The sequence below is a fragment of the Oryctolagus cuniculus genome, chromosome 3 (assembly GCF_964237555.1).
Source record: "Oryctolagus cuniculus chromosome 3, mOryCun1.1, whole genome shotgun sequence".
NCBI lineage: Eukaryota > Metazoa > Chordata > Mammalia > Lagomorpha > Leporidae > Oryctolagus > Oryctolagus cuniculus.
Genome location: NC_091434.1, coordinates 3,985,412 through 4,004,568, shown reverse-complemented (window position 1 = coordinate 4,004,568; position 19,157 = coordinate 3,985,412). Strand labels below are relative to the sequence as shown.

The 19,157-nt window shown below is 59.1% G+C and overlaps 1 protein-coding gene across 17 annotated transcripts in view; it reads left to right on the top strand.

The window, feature by feature from the left end:
* Nucleotides 1-19,157, top strand: part of AGAP1 (ArfGAP with GTPase domain, ankyrin repeat and PH domain 1) — a 527,130-nt gene that overhangs the window by 356,921 nt on the left and 151,052 nt on the right. For 12 of the 17 annotated variants that reach the window (XM_070071490.1, XM_070071487.1, XM_070071488.1 and 9 more), the window contains one exon: nt 15,174-15,332. The exons of the other annotated variants lie outside the window; for them this stretch is intronic. In XM_070071490.1, the coding sequence (XP_069927591.1) occupies nt 15,174-15,332 (159 nt within the window). The remainder of the gene's footprint in view (nt 1-15,173; nt 15,333-19,157) is intronic. 17 annotated transcript variants of the gene reach the window in all.

Below are 19,157 nucleotides of genomic sequence, written 5' to 3'. Positions count from 1 at the left end.
ATTAACTGTCGACAGTTTTTGGGACACTTAAGGAGAGAGCCAGGAAGCATAACCGCCCAGAGTCTGGGCTTGGGAATCTGCCCCACTTCTCCCATCTCGGGACGTGGTGCAGGTGTTTCGCCAAACCCCAGTCTCCTTGTCTTTAAAGTGGGAAGGTGATGACTCCCTCTGTTCTTGAAAAGATAATACGCCGTGTGCCGTTCAGAAGCGTGGCCCGGGAAGACTTTTTTCAGCATGTTATCATTAGTTCATCAAATAGGAGGGAAGAGGGGAGAAAAAGTACCTGTTTGTGTTAAATTTTCTAGTGCCGTGAAGTGTTTAGATAGCTTCTGCGTAGTCCTGGTGGGCGTGTGGGTGAGACTGAGTAAGCCCTTGGTCCTCAACAGACAGCACTCTGGCGGCGGAGAGGGGCAGGTGGGAGGAACGCGGGGATCTCTGGAGCTCCATCCTCTCGCTGCCCCCAGCTCTGGGTCTAACATTCCTGTTCTGTTCCAGGGTGACAGATACCCTCTTGCCTCTAAAGCGTGCCTTTGTGGGGTCCTCCTCCCGGGCAGGTTAGCGCCCCGCCCCGCCCCTCCCTCTCCCCCTCCTCGGGCTCCCAGCGGCTGGGAAATAGGAAAGCCGCCAGGGGGGTCGGCGCTGACTTCCCCCCGGGTGGGGGTGGGGTGGGGGTGGGCTGGCAAATGTTGCCTGCGTATTGAACTGCGGTTGACATCTACAGTCTCAACCATGCTGTTTTCTCCACACTTCAGCAATCAGGACATCCAGCAAACCCATAAAAAACCAAACTAATAGCATGAATATTCAGTGACCTAGAATACTAATTATTGTCATGAATATTAATGCGATCGGACTTGCTTTTTCCTCTCCTCTTCCTCTCCCGTCCTCTTTCTCGCTCTCTCCCTCTCTCTCTTTTTCCACTCAGCCGGCTCTAAAGATGGGTCATAATGAGAGCATTTAAGAGGGAGCGCTCTCCGCCGTGACAGGGGCCCGGGTAATAAGGAGAGCTTGATTAACGCGGGGCACTTGGGGGAGAGACGAGAGGCTTCACGTGGCCTGTCGGGGGAGGCAATGAGGCACCGGCGGCTCTGTTGCTGCTCCCGGAGATTAATGAGGCCTAAGAGTGCATTAGGAACAGTGACAAAGGTTTGATCTAATGGGCTCAGTCATTTTTCCTTTGAGTGACAGACGCACAGAAGTAATTGGCTGTGCAGAATGGCAGCTCATTGGCGGTACTTAAGGATACATTATCCCCGTTGTGTGGCCCGCCGAGGCTGTTTATCAAAACTGCTCGCACTGCAGACGCCGAGTGGCTAAGCTGCTGTTACAGTGGTAATAGCTATTAAAAAAAAAAAAGAAAAAACAGCCCGGCATCAGATGAGATGAGATGCGCTGTTGTCTCATGGAAACAAAGTTTTTCTTTGTTTAGTTTCCAGTGGTCTAGGAAGCATTTTAATAACTCCGGAGCCCGCCCTGTGGGGTCTGCAGCCTGTGGCGACATCACAGCCCCCCCGCGGTACCCCGTCCACACATCCCATGGCCTCCGTGCACGGCATCCAGTACTCTGAGGCAGACATGGGGTGGGTCTGCCCAGGGCCCGCGTGCCGCCGTGGTGGGTGCCTGGCCGAGGGGAGCCCCTCCGGCTGCGCGTTACTTCTCAGAGAGAGCCCAGCCACCGAATCGGGTGGGCATCTGGCCGTTCTTCATTTTTAGAGCAGGACTGATGCTTTCCCAGTGTTCTCTTTGACCCAAATTTCAGGAAGTGAACTAAACCTGAAACGCAAAGACACTAAAAAGTCACGAGGAACAGGGTCCTATCAGAAAGTTCGTGGAAAACGAGTTGTTACGGAAAAGCAAGCGTGGATCTCAGAAAGTGGTTTTCACCAAAATAAACTCAGCATTGAATTCCTTCTCCTGGAGACTTTCCCACCCAATTCTTCGCAATTTTCCCGGCTTCTCTAAGGAATGTTAGTTGCTCCTGGTTTCTCCCGCTGCGGTTTCTGCAGATTTGCATCACTCAGTCGTATGTGCTCCAAAGCTCAGACAGTTAGTTCTCTCTCTCTCTCTCTATCTCTTATCCTCTTTGGGTCTCGTGGCCCAGGAAGCTACTTTTTCCTTAAGCAAAATGCTACTGAGTGTTTGCCTTCGGGGAAGCACGAGCGTCGCCGGGTTTCTTTGCGGTCACGTTTGCCCTGTGATCGGTCGCTGGGGTTCGGCTCAGAAATAAATGAGATCTCAGTTCCGGTTTAAGGAAGCCTCTGCCATCATTTCAGCTTTAAACGGCCTGCTCTTTCCTTTAAGAACCGACAAAAGCAACTTGGTTCTTGATTTCGGTTAAAGACATGAGAGGGATGGCAGAGACACTGGGCCGTGTGTCTCCATGGCAACAGATGTGCCTAGAAGTAAATAAAAGTTGTGTTAGAAACTTACATTATTTCCCCCTCTCAGACACCCATGCGTGGTGAATAGGGCTTCTGTTCAAATGATGCTCTGAGCCAGGGGCGTGGCCAGCAGGGGAGGAGCTGCGGGAACGGGGGCGGGGCAGGAGGGGGGAGGCTGGGAAGGGTCCCAGCAGCCTTGCAGAAGGGAGCTGGTGGGCAGCCCACGGCCTCTGGTGGAACCTAAGCCTTGGGAAGGAGCTCTCTGCCTTTAGGTCCAGGCATGCGCCCTTCAGCCCTCTCTCCCCGCATCTCCAGGCCCCCAGCGGTGCCTGCCCTGGCCCTGTAAACACCGGGCCTTCCTGAATGTGCGCCCTTCAGCCCTCTCTCCCCGCATCTCCAGGGCCCCAGCGGTGCCTGCCCTGGCCCTGTAAACACCGGGCCTTCCTGGATGAGCCGCTGCACAGCCCTCTCTCCCCGCATCTCCAGGGCCCCAGCGGTGCCTGCCCTGGCCCTGTAAACACCGGGCCTTCCTGGATGAGCCGCTGCACAGCCCTCTCTCCCCGCATCTCCAGGGCCCCAGCGGTGCCTGCCCTGGCCCTGTAAACACCGGGCCTTCCTGGATGAGCCGCTGCACAGCCCTCTCTCCCCGCATCTCCAGGGCCCCAGCGGTGCCTGCTCTGGGCCTGTAAACACCGGGCCTTCCTGGATGAGCCCCTGCATTCCTCGGGTCAGGTTTAATTTTGGGGCCCAACAGGCGGTTCACAACAGGTGATCATACAATAGAGCAGTTGTAACGACTTCCTGTGGAAACACCGCTTACCTGGATCTGAGGAACTGCTTGTTTCTGGAACGCCCCCCCCCCCAATATCTTCGGACGACGATTGACCCCAGAAAACCGAAGAAGCTGCGGAAAGGAAGCCGCGCTGTGGGCGCTGTCAGCAGGGTGCCCCGGACGCCTGTGCGCTGGGGAGCCACCCCTCGTACACACAGCAGTGTCCCCCGGGGAGACGGTAAAGCCCACAGCATCCTGACTGCCACACGGCAGCCTCACCCACGTCGTCAGCAGGCTGAGCGTGGGCGTCCCCCCGCGCCCCTTGACCCTGCGCTGCTGGAGTGAAAGGATTGTGTGAGAACTCGAAGGGCAGCAAAGAAGGAAGCGCCTCCGGGAGGCGGGGAGCCCGCGACTCCCCCACAGCAGAGCGGTCGGGTCAGCCTGAGTTTTGTGCAGAGAAGGCCCACGGCACGTACCGCGTGGAAGAGAACGTGCTGTTCACGTGGAACCGCTGCGCGGGAAATGAAGAGCCTGAACACCGCACTCAGTTACTGCGAGTGCGGCCGGGGAGACCACGGACGAGGGCCTGGCGCCGCGCGCTCTGTGTCGTGAGACACACCGCCTGAGTGCTGTCTGCGAGTGCGGCCGGGGAGACCACGGACGAGGGCCTGGCGCCGCGCGCTCTGTGTCCTGCAAGACGCACCTCCTGAGTGCTCCCTGCGAGTGCGGCCGGGGAGACCACGGACGAGGGCCTGGCGCCGCGCGCTCTGTGTCCTGCGAGACGCACCGCCTGAGTGCTCCCTGCGAGTGCGGCCGGGGAGACCACGGACGAGGGCCTGGCGCCGCGCGCTCTGCGTCCTGCGAGACGCACCTCCTGAGTGCTCCCTGCGAGTGCGGCCGGGGAGACCACGGACGAGGGCCTGGCGCCGCGCGCTCTGTGTCCTGCGAGACGCACCTCCTGAGTGCTGTCTGCGAGTGCGGCCGGGGAGACCACGGACCGGACGAGGGCCTGGCGCCGCGCGCTCTGTGTCCTGCGAGACGCACCTCCTGAGTGCTCCCTGCGAGTGTGGCCGGGGAGACCACGGACGAGGGCCTGGCGCCGCGCGCTCTGTGTCCTGCGAGACGCACCTCCTGAGTGCTCCCTGCGAGTGCGGCCGGGGAGACCACGGACGAGGGCCTGGCGCCGCGCGCTCTGTGTCCTGCGAGACGCACCTCCTGAGTGCTCCCTGCGAGTGCGGCCGGGGAGACCACGGACGAGGGCCTGGCGCCGCGCGCTCTGTGTCCTGCGAGACGCACCTCCTGAGTGCTCCCTGCGAGTGCGGCCGGGGAGACCACGGACGAGGGCCTGGCGCCGCGCGCTCTGTGTCCTGCGAGACGCACCTCCTGAGTGCTCCCTGCGAGTGCGGCCGGGGAGACCACGGACGAGGGCCTGGCGCCGCGCGCTCTGTGTCCTGCGAGACGCACCTCCTGAGTGCTCCCTGCGAGTGCGGCCGGGGAGACCACGGACGAGGGCCTGGCGCCGCGCGCTCTGTGTCCTGCGAGGCGCACCACCTGAGTGCTGTCTGCGAGTGCAGCCAGGGAGACCGAGTGCGGCCAGGGAGACCACGGACGAGGGCCTGGCGCCGCGCGCTCTGTGTCGTGAGACACACCGCCTGAGTGCTGTCTGCGAGTGCGGCCGGGGAGACCACGGACCGGACGAGGGCCTGGCGCCGCGCGCTCTGTGTCTTGCGAGACGCACCGCCTGAGTGCTCTCGGGGTTTCGCTGCTGGAACAGACAGCCTCCTCGCGCTTACCACCATGTCGCCTAGGCCTTGTCCACGCAGCTCGCCCCAAGAAGTGGGTCGTGGCCAGGGAGGCACAGCAGTGGCCGCCCTGCCAGCACCCGCAGGACCTGTGGAGCGAGAGGAAAAGGCAGGCGTCACGTCCGCAGCCTTGGGTGGGAGCCGCGTCCCGGGGAAAAGTGGACTTTGTCTTGAGAGCGCGTATTTAAGCCCACCGTCTGACGGACTGAAGGTTCGGTCACATCACACCCGCCCCCTGGGTAGAGCAGTGACTGTGGTAGGACGTAAGCCCACCGTCTGACGGACTGAAGGTTCAGTCACATCACACCCACCCCCCGGGTAGAGCAGTGACCACGGTAGGACGTAAGCCCACCGTCTGACGGACTGAAGGTTCAGTAACACCACACCCATCCCCCGGGTAGAGCAGTGACCACGGTAGGACGTAAGCCCACCGTCTGACGGACTGAAGGTTCGGTCACACCATACCCGCCCCCGGGTAGCGCAGTGACCACGGTAGGACGTAAGCCCACCGTCTGACGGACTGAAGGTTCGGTCACACCACACCCGCCCCCGGGTAGAGCAGTGACCACGGTGGGATGCACACAGTGCCTGCCTGTCGCACCGGGCCTGTCGTCGGGGAATGTCCGTCGTCCACCACCGGCACCGTGTCCCAAGCGCGTGGTTTCTTTTCTGTCTCTCCTTTTGTAAACTGTGGCTCTGATGATACTGGCACTGCTCGGGCCTTTGGAGTTTTGGAAGCCGGGGAGGGGAGGGGGTGTCTCTGACCTGGCCTCCGTGCAGGGCACCACACTGGTTGGCAGCAGGTGTTGAGCAAATGTGAAGTGATGCCGGCCCCAACGCCACAGAAACTCAAGACGGTGACAGGCACTTTGCAGGCGGAGAGGCTCCACTGCGAGAGAGGCGTAAGGAGAACACTCGGACTTTTTAGATTGTAAAGGCAAACAGAATCAGGAATATCACATTTTAAGCTTTTGCTAAAAAACTGTGGAGAGGAAACCCACTGCTGCTGAGATTAACAGCAGCTGAGATGTGCAGAGGCTGTGCCGCTCCCAGAGTGCTTTACATAATTTGATCATCATGTTAACCACATGAGGCACTTTATCATCATCATTATCAACATTTCCTTATTATTATTATTATTATTATTATTATTATTATATCCCTTTTACAAATTATGGGCTGGATTGTTTCAAAGCTACTCAGGTTCCACTTCTTTGAGCCACTACTTGTGAAGAAAACACATTAGCCCCATATATCAGGAGCCTGGAAGGCGTGAGAGCCGTCTCAGTAATGACCCTCCTGAGAACTTGTCCTAGGGACACCTGAAAGCAGAAGATGTCCATCGCAGTGTTGTTTACAGTGAGGAATCGCGGAGAACCGGAACTGTCCGGAAGCAGGGGCCCAGCAGCATAAATTGTCCACAGAAAATCAGTAAGATGTTAACACGGCTAAAATTACTCTGATTGTGTGGCAACACAAGAAAACGCTACGAAGCCACATTGAAGAAGGAAAACATAAAATAACATCTTTTCTGTTACAACTTAGAAAAATATATGCGTATGTGCAATAGAAACGTGGTTTGTTGAGATGGGATCTCAGTGGACTTGGTTTCAAGAAATCTGTAGAACAAAATAGGCTCTTATTTTTTCCTGAGCAGCATAAATGGAATAGAGGAAAAATCAGAATCAGATGAGCTGTTTTCACATTTTATGAAATAACCATAAACCATCCAATTCCAGGATTTTTTTAGAAAGATTTACTTATTTTATTTATTTGAAAGGCAGAGCGACAGAGATTAGTTCCTGGTTCACTCCCCAGGTGGCCACAACAGCTGGGGCAGGGCCAGGCCAACGCCTGGAGTCAGAAGCTCCATCTTGGTATTGCCCATGGTGATAGGGTCCCAGGCTCGTGGGCCATCTCCCTCTTCCTTCCCTGGCCCTTATCAGGGAACTGGACTGGAAGCAGAGCAGCCGGGACTCGAACCAACGCCCCACTGGGGGATGCCAGCATCCCAGGCGGTGACTTAACCTGCTGCACGCCCACCCCTGATTCCAGGATTTTGCTTCTAGAGCCTTGCCAGGAAGCTGTGCTCAGTAGTAACTACACTTGTCATTGCAGCTGGGTCTGAACTGTGTATCTTGTTTCTTTCTCATAATGTGAAAAACGAAGTAATTCCTTTAAAAAAAAAAAAAAAAAAGAAGTGTAGTAAGCTGAGCGCCGTGAGATTGATTTCTCAGGAGCGGGTGTGGGGATTTGCACCCCCACCCCCCAAAACAGGGCCCTGGCTGCTGCGTCTTTAAGAAAGGATCCTCGGTGTGTGTCCTTGAAAACATCCACGGCCTGAAATTCCGGTTGCCAGGGGGAGGGCAGATTTCCAATGCAAATACTGGAGCGAACGGCCTGCTCCCAGGCACTTTAATCATGTGCACCTCACTTTTTATGGTGGTGCTGTGCATTCCATTCTTTTTGGGTTCGTAATTAGAGGACGAACAGATGGCGAAGGCCTGGTGTCTTGGAAGAGATGTGACCACTCGAACGGCCCCCAGCACGCAGCTGTGAGTCCAGGGAGCCCGGCTGTCCCACCCGTGCCCGGGGCAGCCGGGGGCTGGTGGCAAGGCGAGATTTTTGCACCACAGCACCGTGGTGCGAGTGGGCCTGGACCTGAAGATGCAGTCCTGAGATGTTCCTAAGGGGGAGGCCCCCAGAGCGGGAGGAGTAGTTCCTGTGAGTCAGGCTCTCCTTTGCCCCTGGTTTGTTACACAGTTGCAAAATGCGAGTGTCTGTGGTTGGGTGCTCAGAGTCCCCCTCCCAGAGGTGTGGAGCAGTCCAGGGTCCTCCCTCTCTCTGGTCATCGCCTCCCTCGCTCCACGTCTCCTGCAGTCCTGCTCTCTTACTTAACTCATCCTGGACCGGGTGCCGTTTTCCTAGCTAAGGCCTCTGATGGAAGTAAGTCGTCTTGGTACCAACAGACCCACACTGGCAGGTGCCGAGAACAAGAATTCTGTGTTTTAAAGGACTGATTGTTGACGAATCTTTATTTGAACGCTATGAAAAGCCATCATTTCAGAGAGCAATTTTTAAAAACCAGAGCCGTCTATTTTTAATGTAATAATCCTGTAGCTTAAAAGCGGGGATTCTGCCTTTGATGTCACTTGCTGGATGCGAGCGTTCTTGTTCAATAGAAAGCCATCATCTATTCACGGTCATCTGAGATCAGTTCAGGCAACATACTGACACTCATTCAGACAGAAACCCGTTTTCATTTTGAAATGCAAATTGCGTAAAGCAAAATAGCACATGGCGGAGGTAAGTACCTTTTTCAGATCAACTCGCACACTTCAGGGAGGGAAGTGGGGCTGCGATGACTCTCTGCAAGGGATCCGGTGCTTTCGACAAACGGCAGCGAGGGCTCCGCAAGGTGACCCAGTGGGCGCGTGCACGTGCACGTCGAGGAGTTAACAGGCAGCACAGATTGGCATGGTGGTGCCCCCCGCCCCGCGTCCATCCGGACGCCCGCTGATCCGGGCCGGGGTCTCCCAGGAAGCGCTCCCTGAGTTCAGGAAGGGCCAGGTACTCAAACCCTGACATTAGTTCTGCTATTGGAGGGAAGACCCCAAGGCAGGCGCCCGGTGCGTCCTTGTGTGGCCGCCCCACTGAGCGGGGAAGGCCACTCTCCACACTTCCACCGGTCACTCTGTTTCTTTGCCCAGCCCAATTCTGTCTTTGACGCTTCCTAAGCCGGATGTCAACCCATTCAAAGGACATCATGTTGTCAGCTCTTCGGAGGAAATTTTCATCGAGGGGGCAAACAAGGGGACTTTGAAAAGTTCCATGGAAAATGGAGTTAAAAAATATAAGTTTATTTTGGTGCCAGAAAAGCCAGAGACGCATCTCTCCATAGGAAGGGTCAAAGTGTATGGGAATGTGTTGCACGGATTTCAAACGTGCAAACCAAAATAAACTCATTTTTCAAAATTTCATTTTGCACAAATGTTTTGAAGGCCTCTGGTGCACGTGCCGATGGCAGAGTCCTGAGTCCTAGTGAGGTCACAGGTGACCAGCACTGCCATCGAGAGGCAGCAGGAGCCAGACCCCCGGGGCCCTGCCGCTGCCCCCTCTCCCCAAGCGGGAGTGGCCAGCATCTGATTTCCCATTCTCGAGTGAGTCTCCCCGCTGTTCCTGCCTGCGGAACGGGCGCCTGACAGCTGGGTCCCTTGCACTTAACTTCCTTTGCGCCACCTTCTGTGTGGCATGGACGTCCCGCGGTGCACCGGGGGTCATCTCCAGGACGAGGCCGTTGGTTGTAGTGCTGTGCGTTCATGCACACCTGTGATTTCAGCCTGGCGGGACGTGAGATGAGAAGAGGAGCCTGGAGGGAGAAGAGTGCGTTGGGGTTTGAAATGTTCTATGAAAGCTTTCCGTCTGATGAGTTCCTGAGCGGCTGAGGTTGTCCTGGGACAGCGTAAGGTGGTGTCTGTCCCCTCTCCCCTCCCTTCTGGAACAAGCTGGGTCTGAAGCCAGAGTTGAAACGGATCCGCGGCGTCGTGGGTCTTTCCCATGCCTTCCCCAAGGTGCTCTGCCTGCCCGTCCTGCTTCCTTTCGGCTCTTGTGTTGCTCTGCCTTGCATTTGGGCCACCCGTGCGCCTGTCGGCTGTCTCCCTGGGCTGCACTGCAGGTTCCCTAAGGACAGAACAGCTGGGGCTCCATGCAGTGATCCAAGGAGCTGGCAGGCACGGGGCAGGGCCTGGTTGTGCCACTTTTGAGCGAGCAAGCCAGCCTGCCCCACTGGCTTGTGTGGCAAGACTCCTGGGTCGGGATGGGACCTGATGACTGTGGCTGCCAGGACATTAGCACTGTCCGTCGTGTGCCGTTAGAGTGGGGTCCCCAGCACACACCTCGGCTTACGTTACAGGAGGAGAGCCCTGGGCTGCAGGACCCCAGCCTTTCACAACGGGGTGCAAGCAAGCATGGGCGACCTTGGGCACTAGCTTTGACAGGCCCACCCCTTCACTGTCCCTGCCACCCAAGTCTGTTCACTGTGTACGTGTCCCTGCAGAGACAAGGCAGGATAGGGGGTGTCCTTGCCCATGCGCACTGGACACATGGAAACCGCTGCCCGTCAGGCCTGCCCGCCCGCAGTGGGCACAGGGATGTGCCAGTAGGCCGCAGAGAGGGAGGGAGCGGGAAAGGCACAAGATGGGAAGTACCTGCCCTCCCAAGGCCACGGGCGGTGCTCATCCCTGAGGGAGGCAGGTGTCCCCTTGGCGCCTGTGAACAGGGACTCCTTTGTACGGATTGATTGATTTATGTGAAAGGCAGAGCAACAGAGGAAATAACAAGCACGAGACTTCGCATCTGCTGGTTCACTCTCCAGACGACCCCAGAAGCCAGGAGCCTGGACCTCCATGCAGGCTTCTCACCTGGGTGGCAGGGATCCAAGCACTTGGACCGTCTCCCACTGCTTTCCCAGGCGCATTAGCAGGGAGCTGGATCAGAAGTGGTGGAGCTAGGCCGGCGCCGCGGCTCACTAGGCTAATCCTCCGCCTTGCGGCGCCGGCACACCGGGTTCTAGTCATAGTCGGGGTGACGGATTCTGTCCCGGTTGCCCCTCTTCCAGGCCAGCTCTCTGCTGTGGCCCGGGAGGGCAGTGGAGGATGGCCCAAGTGCTTGGGCCCTGCACCCCATGGGGGACCAGGATAAGTACCTGGCTCCTGCCATCAGATCAGCACGGTGCGCCGGCTGCAACGCGCCGGCCGTGGCGGCCATTGGAGGGTGAACCAACGGCAAAGGAAGACCTTTCTCTGTTTCTCTCTCTCACTATCCACTCTGCCTGTCAAAAAAAAAATAATAATAATAAAAGAAATGGTGGAGCTGAGCCTTGAACCGGGCTCTGATGCGGGATGCCAGTGTTGCAAGTGCTCGCTTACCCCCGGGCCACAATGCTGCGTGCCATGAGCCATCTCGTTCTTCGGATGGCTGGGTGGCAAGAGGTCAGGTGTGGTCTTGCAGCCACCAGCTTTAGGCCTAAGAACTTGATACAGCAGCACCAGCGCTAGGTGTCCTCGTGGACTGTTGAGGCTGTAGGTGTCGGCTCCCCAGCTCTTGGGCCTGAAGGACGGGCAAGGAGGGCTCTGCCCGCCCAGGCAGGCTGCTTGGAGCAGCGCGAGGCCCCTCAGGCTGGCCGAGCCGGTGTTTGGCTCCGTGGTTGGGTCCGTGGTTAGGCACGCTCACACCTCCCGTGGTCTGGATGTCGAGCTCCTCGTGTCTCGGAAAGTCGGATAAAGTCGCCCACTTGTTTCATGAGTGCGAACTTCAGATCGTGAGCCCTAATTAACAGCTCATCCACATGGAATGAATTACCGTTCAGTGAAAGATGCCGCCCTCTCAGTGCTTTGCGAGAGAGCGCCAAGTGATTTCAGACGCAGCATCAAGGTGTTTTCAAGTGTTGAGACCTCCCGAGGGGCACCACAGAGCAGACACCGCTGGATGCCTGCTCACAAAAACTGCAAGCAAGGTCGCGGTCCAAGGCCGCTCGGTGACACTCGGGCGGCAGCAGAAGCAGGACTGCACGTGAGTTTTGGTTGATGTGTGTGGGTAAAGCAGCGGAAACTGGCGCTGTGCGCGCTTCCTGAAGGCGTTCACTCAACATCTGGCGGCCGCTGCTGCCTCTGGCTGATAGACTCAGAGTAGAAAGTGTGGCCTCTGGCCGGGTCCACTCTCACTTGGGCCGAGACGCCTCACGGGCCCGCGAAGCCACAGTGGCCGCCCCACGGGGCCCTGATTGTGGACCGCAGGTCTGCCTCCGAGTTAAAATGTGTGTCTTGTTGCCTTCACAAATGAAGGCAAACACCTGTTTTGGGATCCAGGCATTGCAAATTTGGGGCAGAAGGAATATTTCTTGCCCTTCACAATTTTTTTTCTTAGTTTTTGGTCCTTACAGAAAGTAGTTAGCAGATGAAAAACAGAGTGGTAGGAGTATACAAGGAGCCTTCAGAAAGGTCATGGAAAGGTCACGGAAAATACGGTGGTTTTGTTCTTTATTTGAGAGGCAGAAGATAGAACTCGCCCAGATTCCCACAGTGACGGAGGCTGGGCAGGGCCAAAGCCAGGAGCCGGGAACTCAGGCCAGGTCTTCCACGTGGGCGGCAGGGACTCAAGTATTAGAGCCCTCACCTGCTGCCTGCCAGAGCGCCCATCAGCAGGAAGCTGGAGTCGGGAGCGGAACCAGGACTCGAACCCAGCCCTCCTGGCCCCAGAGCCTGCCTGCGTTATCTCTTACCTGCATTTTCCATGGACATTTTGAAGTATCCTCGGATATTAAAAAAGCGATATACTCACAAGAAAGTCAGAACTGTTTTTGTTTCTGCAATGGGGAATCCTCTTGTGGATATTTTGAGAAAGGTCTGTACCTGGGCCACCAGTATCCCAGTGCACTGGGCTTGAAGTTTTACTTGACAAACAGCTAGAAACCGGAAGACCGTTGGGCCAGCAGCGCCGTCCCGCCACCTGCCCATAGCGTGTCCCCTTGTGGGCATCTCCCCAGTCCATTTGCAGCAACGCCACCTTTGGTCTCCGCCTGGACGTCCTGTGTGCGTGCCGTCTGGACCGCAGGCCGATGGGGGTCTTTCCGGCATGTGGACGCTTACTGCTGGAGTTGTGCTATGAAAGGCTGTGACAGAGGCACTGAGATAACCTAAGGAAGTAGTTCCAGGAGGCCTCTAGACTGGTTGTCCTCGGAGCACCACTCTGGAGAGAATGCGCACGGGAGGTGGCACTGCGAGTGAGGGGTCGGACGGACGGGCACAGGGCAGGGCATCTCAGTTTTGCAGGTGTTTGGACCCTGTGGGCCTTGGCATCTGAGCACAGGACAGTCCCCCCGCAGGCAGGACGGGCCCGGGTGCCTGGTGTGGGGGTGTGTGGGGGTGGGCTCCCCGCGGTGACTTGTCTCGCCCTGCCCACATGGAGTTCTCACTGTCCCCCCTTTCCTTTTTCCATAAACTCATCAGCCGTGGCCCGAGCCTCTGTCAGCCAGGAAGTCTTGGGCCAGGACGGGGTCAGGCCAGGAAGCCCAGGAGCTGCCTGGGGAGGCGCCTCTCCCTGAATTCAGCTCTGAAAGGGGGTTGTGTGGGCCCCAGTGGGGAGAAGCCCAGGGCACATCGCAGACCCCGGGACTGGCAGGAGCGGTGCTAGGACCACCTGCGGGCCCAGGGCACATCGCAGACCCCCGGACTGGCAGGAGCGGTGCTAGGACCACCTGCAGGCCCAGAGGGCTGAGGAGCCAGAGTGAGGCCAGAGCAAGCCCCCAGCAGAGAGGTGCAGCCAGCCCCAGGTGACGCCCACGGAGGGCCCAGGAGTAAGCGCGTGAGCTCCCTCTCCCACCGCCTTCCTACCCCTGCTCTGCTCGCCATTGGTTGAGCCCAGGAGAAGCCAGAAGGTGCTGGACACAGGTGCCTGCCCAGAGGGGAGTGGGCAGAAAAGGGATGCACAGGAACCCAGCGGACACAGGCTGCAGGCGGAGCCCCAGCTACAGGGCAGCGGGGGGGGGGGCCCCACTCCCCAGGGGACACCGCAGCCATGGGTCCGAGTACCCTGGTGCCAGAGTTCAGCACCGGAGTGGCCCCGGGGGTGGCGTGGGGGGAATCCCAGGAGGAGCTCGTGTGTTCCCCTCGCTGACCCCGAGGAGGGACTGTCATTTGGGGCTCAGGGTGGTTCCCTGCCTTCCCAAGGTCTGGGGCACACCCAGGTCCTAAAGCTGAGCTCCCAGATATGAGGTGGGGGGGTCCTAGAGGAGAAGACAGAGGGTGCAGCCCTGGGACTCCGGCCGCAGCCCGGGGCCCTCCCGCCAGGCGCCTCTGACAGCCGTGGGCGGCTGCTCAGGCGCTTTGGTTCCGGTTACGTCTCGCGTGCCGGTTTTTCCGCACAAATTGCCTGGGGATCTTACAGGCACGTGCTGGGTGGGCCTGGGACTCTGCATTTCTGCCTCACTCCCTGGCAGTGCTGCGGCTGTGGGTCCGAGGGAGGTCCCTGGCCAGTTTTCTTCCCTTCCTTGGGTGTGTTCCTGGCTCTTGTCTGCGGGCAGGCAGGCTGCTTAGGACCGGACTCCTCCTGGCATCCGAAGCGTCCCAGTTAAAGGAGCGCGTCCGTGTTCAGAGCACACGCCCCTCACCTGCTGCATCTGGTCCTCGCTGGGTGCTCGCCCGCTGCCCCTCTCTGACTGAATTTGCGCCTGCCTTGTGCCGCACGGGATCGCGCCACGCTCGCCCTGGTTCCTCCCCCAGCCGCGGCCTTGGTCAGCCGAGTGCTTTCCCAGCCCCCACGCATCACAGTCTTTCTGTATTTCGAAGTTTCTGGTTTTTTAAAAGCTCCTTAGGAAATTTGGTCATCGGGCAGGCTTGGCAACCACTGATGTAGGCTGTGTGTTTAAGATCTTGTACCATTAGAGCCTCGTGTGAGAAACAGCTGAGAGCGTAGTTGGTCTGGAACGGCAACTGTCAGAGGAAAGTTTAAAACAACCCTGAACCTCTGGGGATCCGCCCCCGGAGCCAGCAGACTCGGTCCACGGCAGCGAGGTGGGCCTGGCGGAGCCGCCGAGAAAGGCACTTCGTTATGTTTTTGAGTCTGCAATTGGCGTGGCCAGGTAATAATTCACCGTGATGTTGAGCAACTGACTCAAATCATTAAGTACACAACGGAATCGTTTTTCATCGCCGCGAGAAAGCTGCTCAGGTTGTTCCTCTGCTGGGTCCGTTCAAGGTTAAAGGCAGACTTACCTGGTGCGCGGCCTGCGTTTCTGTGTTGATGTGTGTAGATCGTAAAGTGTGGCTGCACCGTGAGGTGTCACCCGCCGGCCCCACACCATCGACTTCCCAGGTGGCAAGCGTTTTCGGTTGCCCCGGACGTGTGGGCTCCCCAGCGCCCACCAGAGGGGCCTGCCTGATGCTAGCTGACCCGTCATTTTGTCTTCACCTCCGCGCGACCCACAGGTTGCAGCTGGCCACGCGTCTCTGCAGGATCGCCTGCGCACAGTCGGAAGGGCCAGCTTCCTTGCCGTTGCTTTGCCGTGCGCCAGCCGCTGTGCCCTCCCAGGTCCTGGCCCTGGGCCGCGTAGGCAGGTGCTCAGGGACGTTGCGGGCCGGCGTGCAGCTCTCAGGACTGCGTGGAGCCGGCTTCTGCAGCCTGCAGTCCGCCGTGGTGTTCACCCAACTTGTTTATTCCTAGGGAATGTCTCTAGTGCGCCGGGGTCTCAGCTGGCGAGCGGCATCAGCCTGGTCTCCTTCAACAGCCGGCCCGACGGCATGCACCAGCGCTCCTACTCCGTCTCCAGTGCCGACCAGTGGAGCGAGGCTACGGTCATTGCCAACTCGGCCATCAGCAGTGGTAAGAGGGGCACAGCCCCACGGACCGCGGCCATTCCAGGGCCCTCTTGCGAGCTGGCGGCAGGATGTGCTGTCCGAGCTGTCCACGCCCCACGTGAGTGCGGCGCCCAGGCCGGTCCCCGCGGCAGGGCACGTGCACGTCGCGCCCATCCCTTGCGGAGCGTGCTGTCCTTGCCAGGCCGTCCCACCGTGTCACCTCATCTGTTCCTCTTGGGTGCAAGGAGTACATGTTCACACCACCACCAGCCCCAGCCCCATTTGACAGATTTGGAAACTGAGGCCACAGACAGGGCAAGTGGCTTTACCCAGGGCCAGTTGAAAGGAAAGGGAGGTGGCAGAGCTGAGAAAAAAAGTCAGGTTTGAAGCCCTGCACAGCGTGGCCTCCCCTACTCTGTTCTCAGCCTTTAGGGTCGGCTCACCTCGTTGGGAGGCTGGATGGGATTGGATTGTAGGGCGGGGGTCCCTCTGTAATCCCCAGTCCTCGACTCCCTTGAGGAACGCCCCCTTCTCGGGGGCCAGCTGTGCCCCCAGAACCTCTCCTGGCTCCGTGTGGGAGGCTGCAGTGTGCTTTGCCTGTGGCACGGTAGCCACGTTCGCCCACTCTTGCACGTAATCTGTGAGACAGGGTTTCAGAGTGATTTTAGCGTAATTTGTTCTAATTAAAAGATCCCACGTCAGGCCTTCCCCGAAGACCCCACAGCAGCTGCAGCAGGGACGTGAGCTTGGGGAAACCCCCTCCCTATTTCTGATTACACGGCACCCCCGGCACGCGGGTCCACGTGGACCCTGTCTGCATGGGCATGGCGGGGAGGGGTGGGGTCAGAGGGTGCCTTGGCCCTGGAGCGTGGACACACGCAGCCTTGCTGTACCCAGGCCCAGCCACGCCCACTTCCCGCCCCAGCTCCCTCCTTCATTTGGGCTCTGCAAGGACCTCAGGGCCTTCTGCCTCTCCTCGGGCACCTGCAGGAGGAGGTTCAGGGCGTGAGCACAGCCTCTCCCCCTGCTCCACGAGCCCCTGGGCGCCCCCACGCTGGCATAGTCGTCAGGCGCCGCACAGGGGACCCCTGGGCACCCCCCACGCTGGCATAGTCGTCAGGCGCCGCACAGGGGACCCCTGGGTGCCCCCACGCTGGCACAGTCGTCAGGTACCACACAGGGGACCCCTGGGCACCCCCCACGCTGGCATAGTCGTCAGGTACCGCACAGGAGACCCCTGGGCGCCCCCACGCTGGCACAGTCGTCAGGTACCACACAGGGGACCCCTGGGCACCCCCCACGCTGGCATAGTCGTCAGGTACCGCACAGGAGACCCCTGGGAGCCCCCACGCTGGCATAGTCGTCAGGTACCACACAGGGGACCCCTGGGCGCCCCCACACTGGCATAGTCGTCAGGCGCCGCACAGGAGACCCCTGGGCACCTCCACGCTGGCATAGTCGTCAGGTACCACACAGGGGACCCCTGGGCACCCCCCACGCTGGCATAGTCGTCAGGCACCACACAGGGGACCCCTGGGCGCCCCCACACTGGCATAGTCGTCAGGCGCCACACAGGGGACCCCTGGGCACCCCCCACGCTGGCATAGTCGTCAGGCACCACACAGGGGACCCCTGGGCACCCCCCACGCTGGCATAGTCATCAGGCACCACACAGGGGACCCCTGGGCACCCCACGCTGGCATAGTCGTCAGGCACCACACAGGGGACCCCTGGGCGCCCCCACGCTGGCATAGTCGTCAGGCACCACACAGGGGACCCCTGGGCGCCCCCACACTGGCATAGTCGTCAGGCGCCACACAGGGGACCCCTGGGCGCCCCCATGCTGGCATAGTCGTCAGGTCTTGCACAGGGGACCCCTGGGCGCCCCCACGCTGGCATAGTCATCAGGCACCACACAGGGGACCCCTGGGTGCCCCCACGCTGGCATAGTCGTCAGGCGCCGCACAGGGGACACGCGTCTTACATCACCGAGTGTCTGCATCTCCACCCTGGTGGCTCTCGTTAGGTGGAGCAGGTAGCTCACGTACTTGATTCCGTCATTCAAGGCCCCGTCTGTCCGCGATGCCTTCTGTTCTGCCGCCTCCCCATGGGGGCGACCTCCCATAGCCGCCACGCTGCAGCGGTGTGGGGCTGCAAGCAGGCCCCCCAGGGCCTGTTGTGTAGACGCAGCCAGGGCCCTGCCTTGCCGAGCAGCTCCTCCTCGGGTGACATCAGGGCTCTGAGCAGAGGGACAGCGTTTGGCTGCTGCTCCTTGTCTGCTGCAGGAGTGGCATCTGGGGATTAAAGAGCAAGTGCCTGAGAGAGGCCATCACTTAGATCTCAGCCTCCCCTCAGGATGTGTGTGTGAGGGTGTGTTTCAGTTGCACACACACACACACAATCAGATATAGTTAGGTATCTGAGAAGCAGAGATGAGAGAAAGAAGCCAGTGGAGATCCCCCATTCCTCGGTTCACCCTCCGAATGCCGGCACCACCCGTGCCTCGGGGGCCTTGGCCCAGAGCTGGGAACTCGGGCCGGGCTCCCACGGCAGTGGAGGGAACCCGGTACTTGCGCCATCACTGCTGCGACCCTGGGTCTACATCCGCAGGAAGCTGGGAGCAGGAGCCAGGAATCCACGCACGCACTCCTGTGTGGGCTGCAGGCGTCCTAGCGCATCCTCGCCGCTAGAGGCCAGATGCCTGCCCGCGTAGGAAAGGCGTTGCAGGAGCACAGAAATCGAGATGCATTCTGTACGTGGCTTCCTTTTTACACGGTTCTCTCTCTCTCTCTCTCTCTCTCTCTCTCTGATAAAAGATTTTCTACATGACTTTCCCTCCCCCTAACAGCTCTCTCTGCTTGGTTACACGCGTGTGCGGTAGACACTTCCATGCACCCAGATCATGAGACTTCGTTCTTTGCAGCCCCTCGGTCTGGTTGGGAGTCTCCACCCATGCGTGGGCCTGGACGTGCCTATGTGCACAGGACCCAGGTCACCAGCGCATGAATGCTGTTTCCAGTTGGCAAAGCAATTTCTTAGACGTTAACGCACTTGGGTGTCTGCTAAGGACCGGTCTGCTCCCTGATCACAAGGCTTGAGCTTTGACACAGGAGACGAGAAACACGGGGGTGTGTGCGCCTGGGTGTCGGCTGCTGCGGCACGGGGCCGGGCGGCGCTGGGAACCCCGGGGCTGGGCTGTGCAGGTCGTTGGAGGACTGATAAAGAGTTAATCAGGGAAATCTTCCCAAGGAGAACCAAACTTGAGCAGTGCTCGAAGAACGAGATGGAGTGTGTGTGTGTGTGTGTGTGTGTGAGCGCGCGCGCGAAACAGCAGGAGGAAGTTATTATAAGCATTGGGGCAATTTGGACAAAGGCTGGGAGAGGAGGAGAAGGGAAGGCAGAGCAGCCGAGGAGCCACCGCGAAGCGAAAGGTCTTGGTCGGGTGCAGCACAATGAGGAGCCACGAGGGAAGAGAGGAGCCCGGAGAGGCCCCGGCCGCCGGCTAATGAGCTGCCGGTTCTGAGGCTGGGAGCTCACGTTGAAAGGCAGCGATTCGGGAAGGCGGCAGGACGGTGCGGGACGATTCCCACACTTGGCGGGATCTTCCTTGATGCCTTGCTTTCTGGATCCGAGAGCTGATCTTTGCGGAGGGCGCCGTGTGCGTGCCCCGCTTTGACACTCCGGGAGCTGCTACTGGCGCCGTTGTCAGATGGGGAGGCTGCGTCCCAAGTCAGCGTCCTCACAAGGGCCAGGATCCAAACCCAGAGTCTGATTCCGGGTCCCAGCCTTGCGTCACTGCCTCTGGGACCCGCAGCCGCAGCAGCCGTGTGGGGCGGCTGCTTGGAAATGC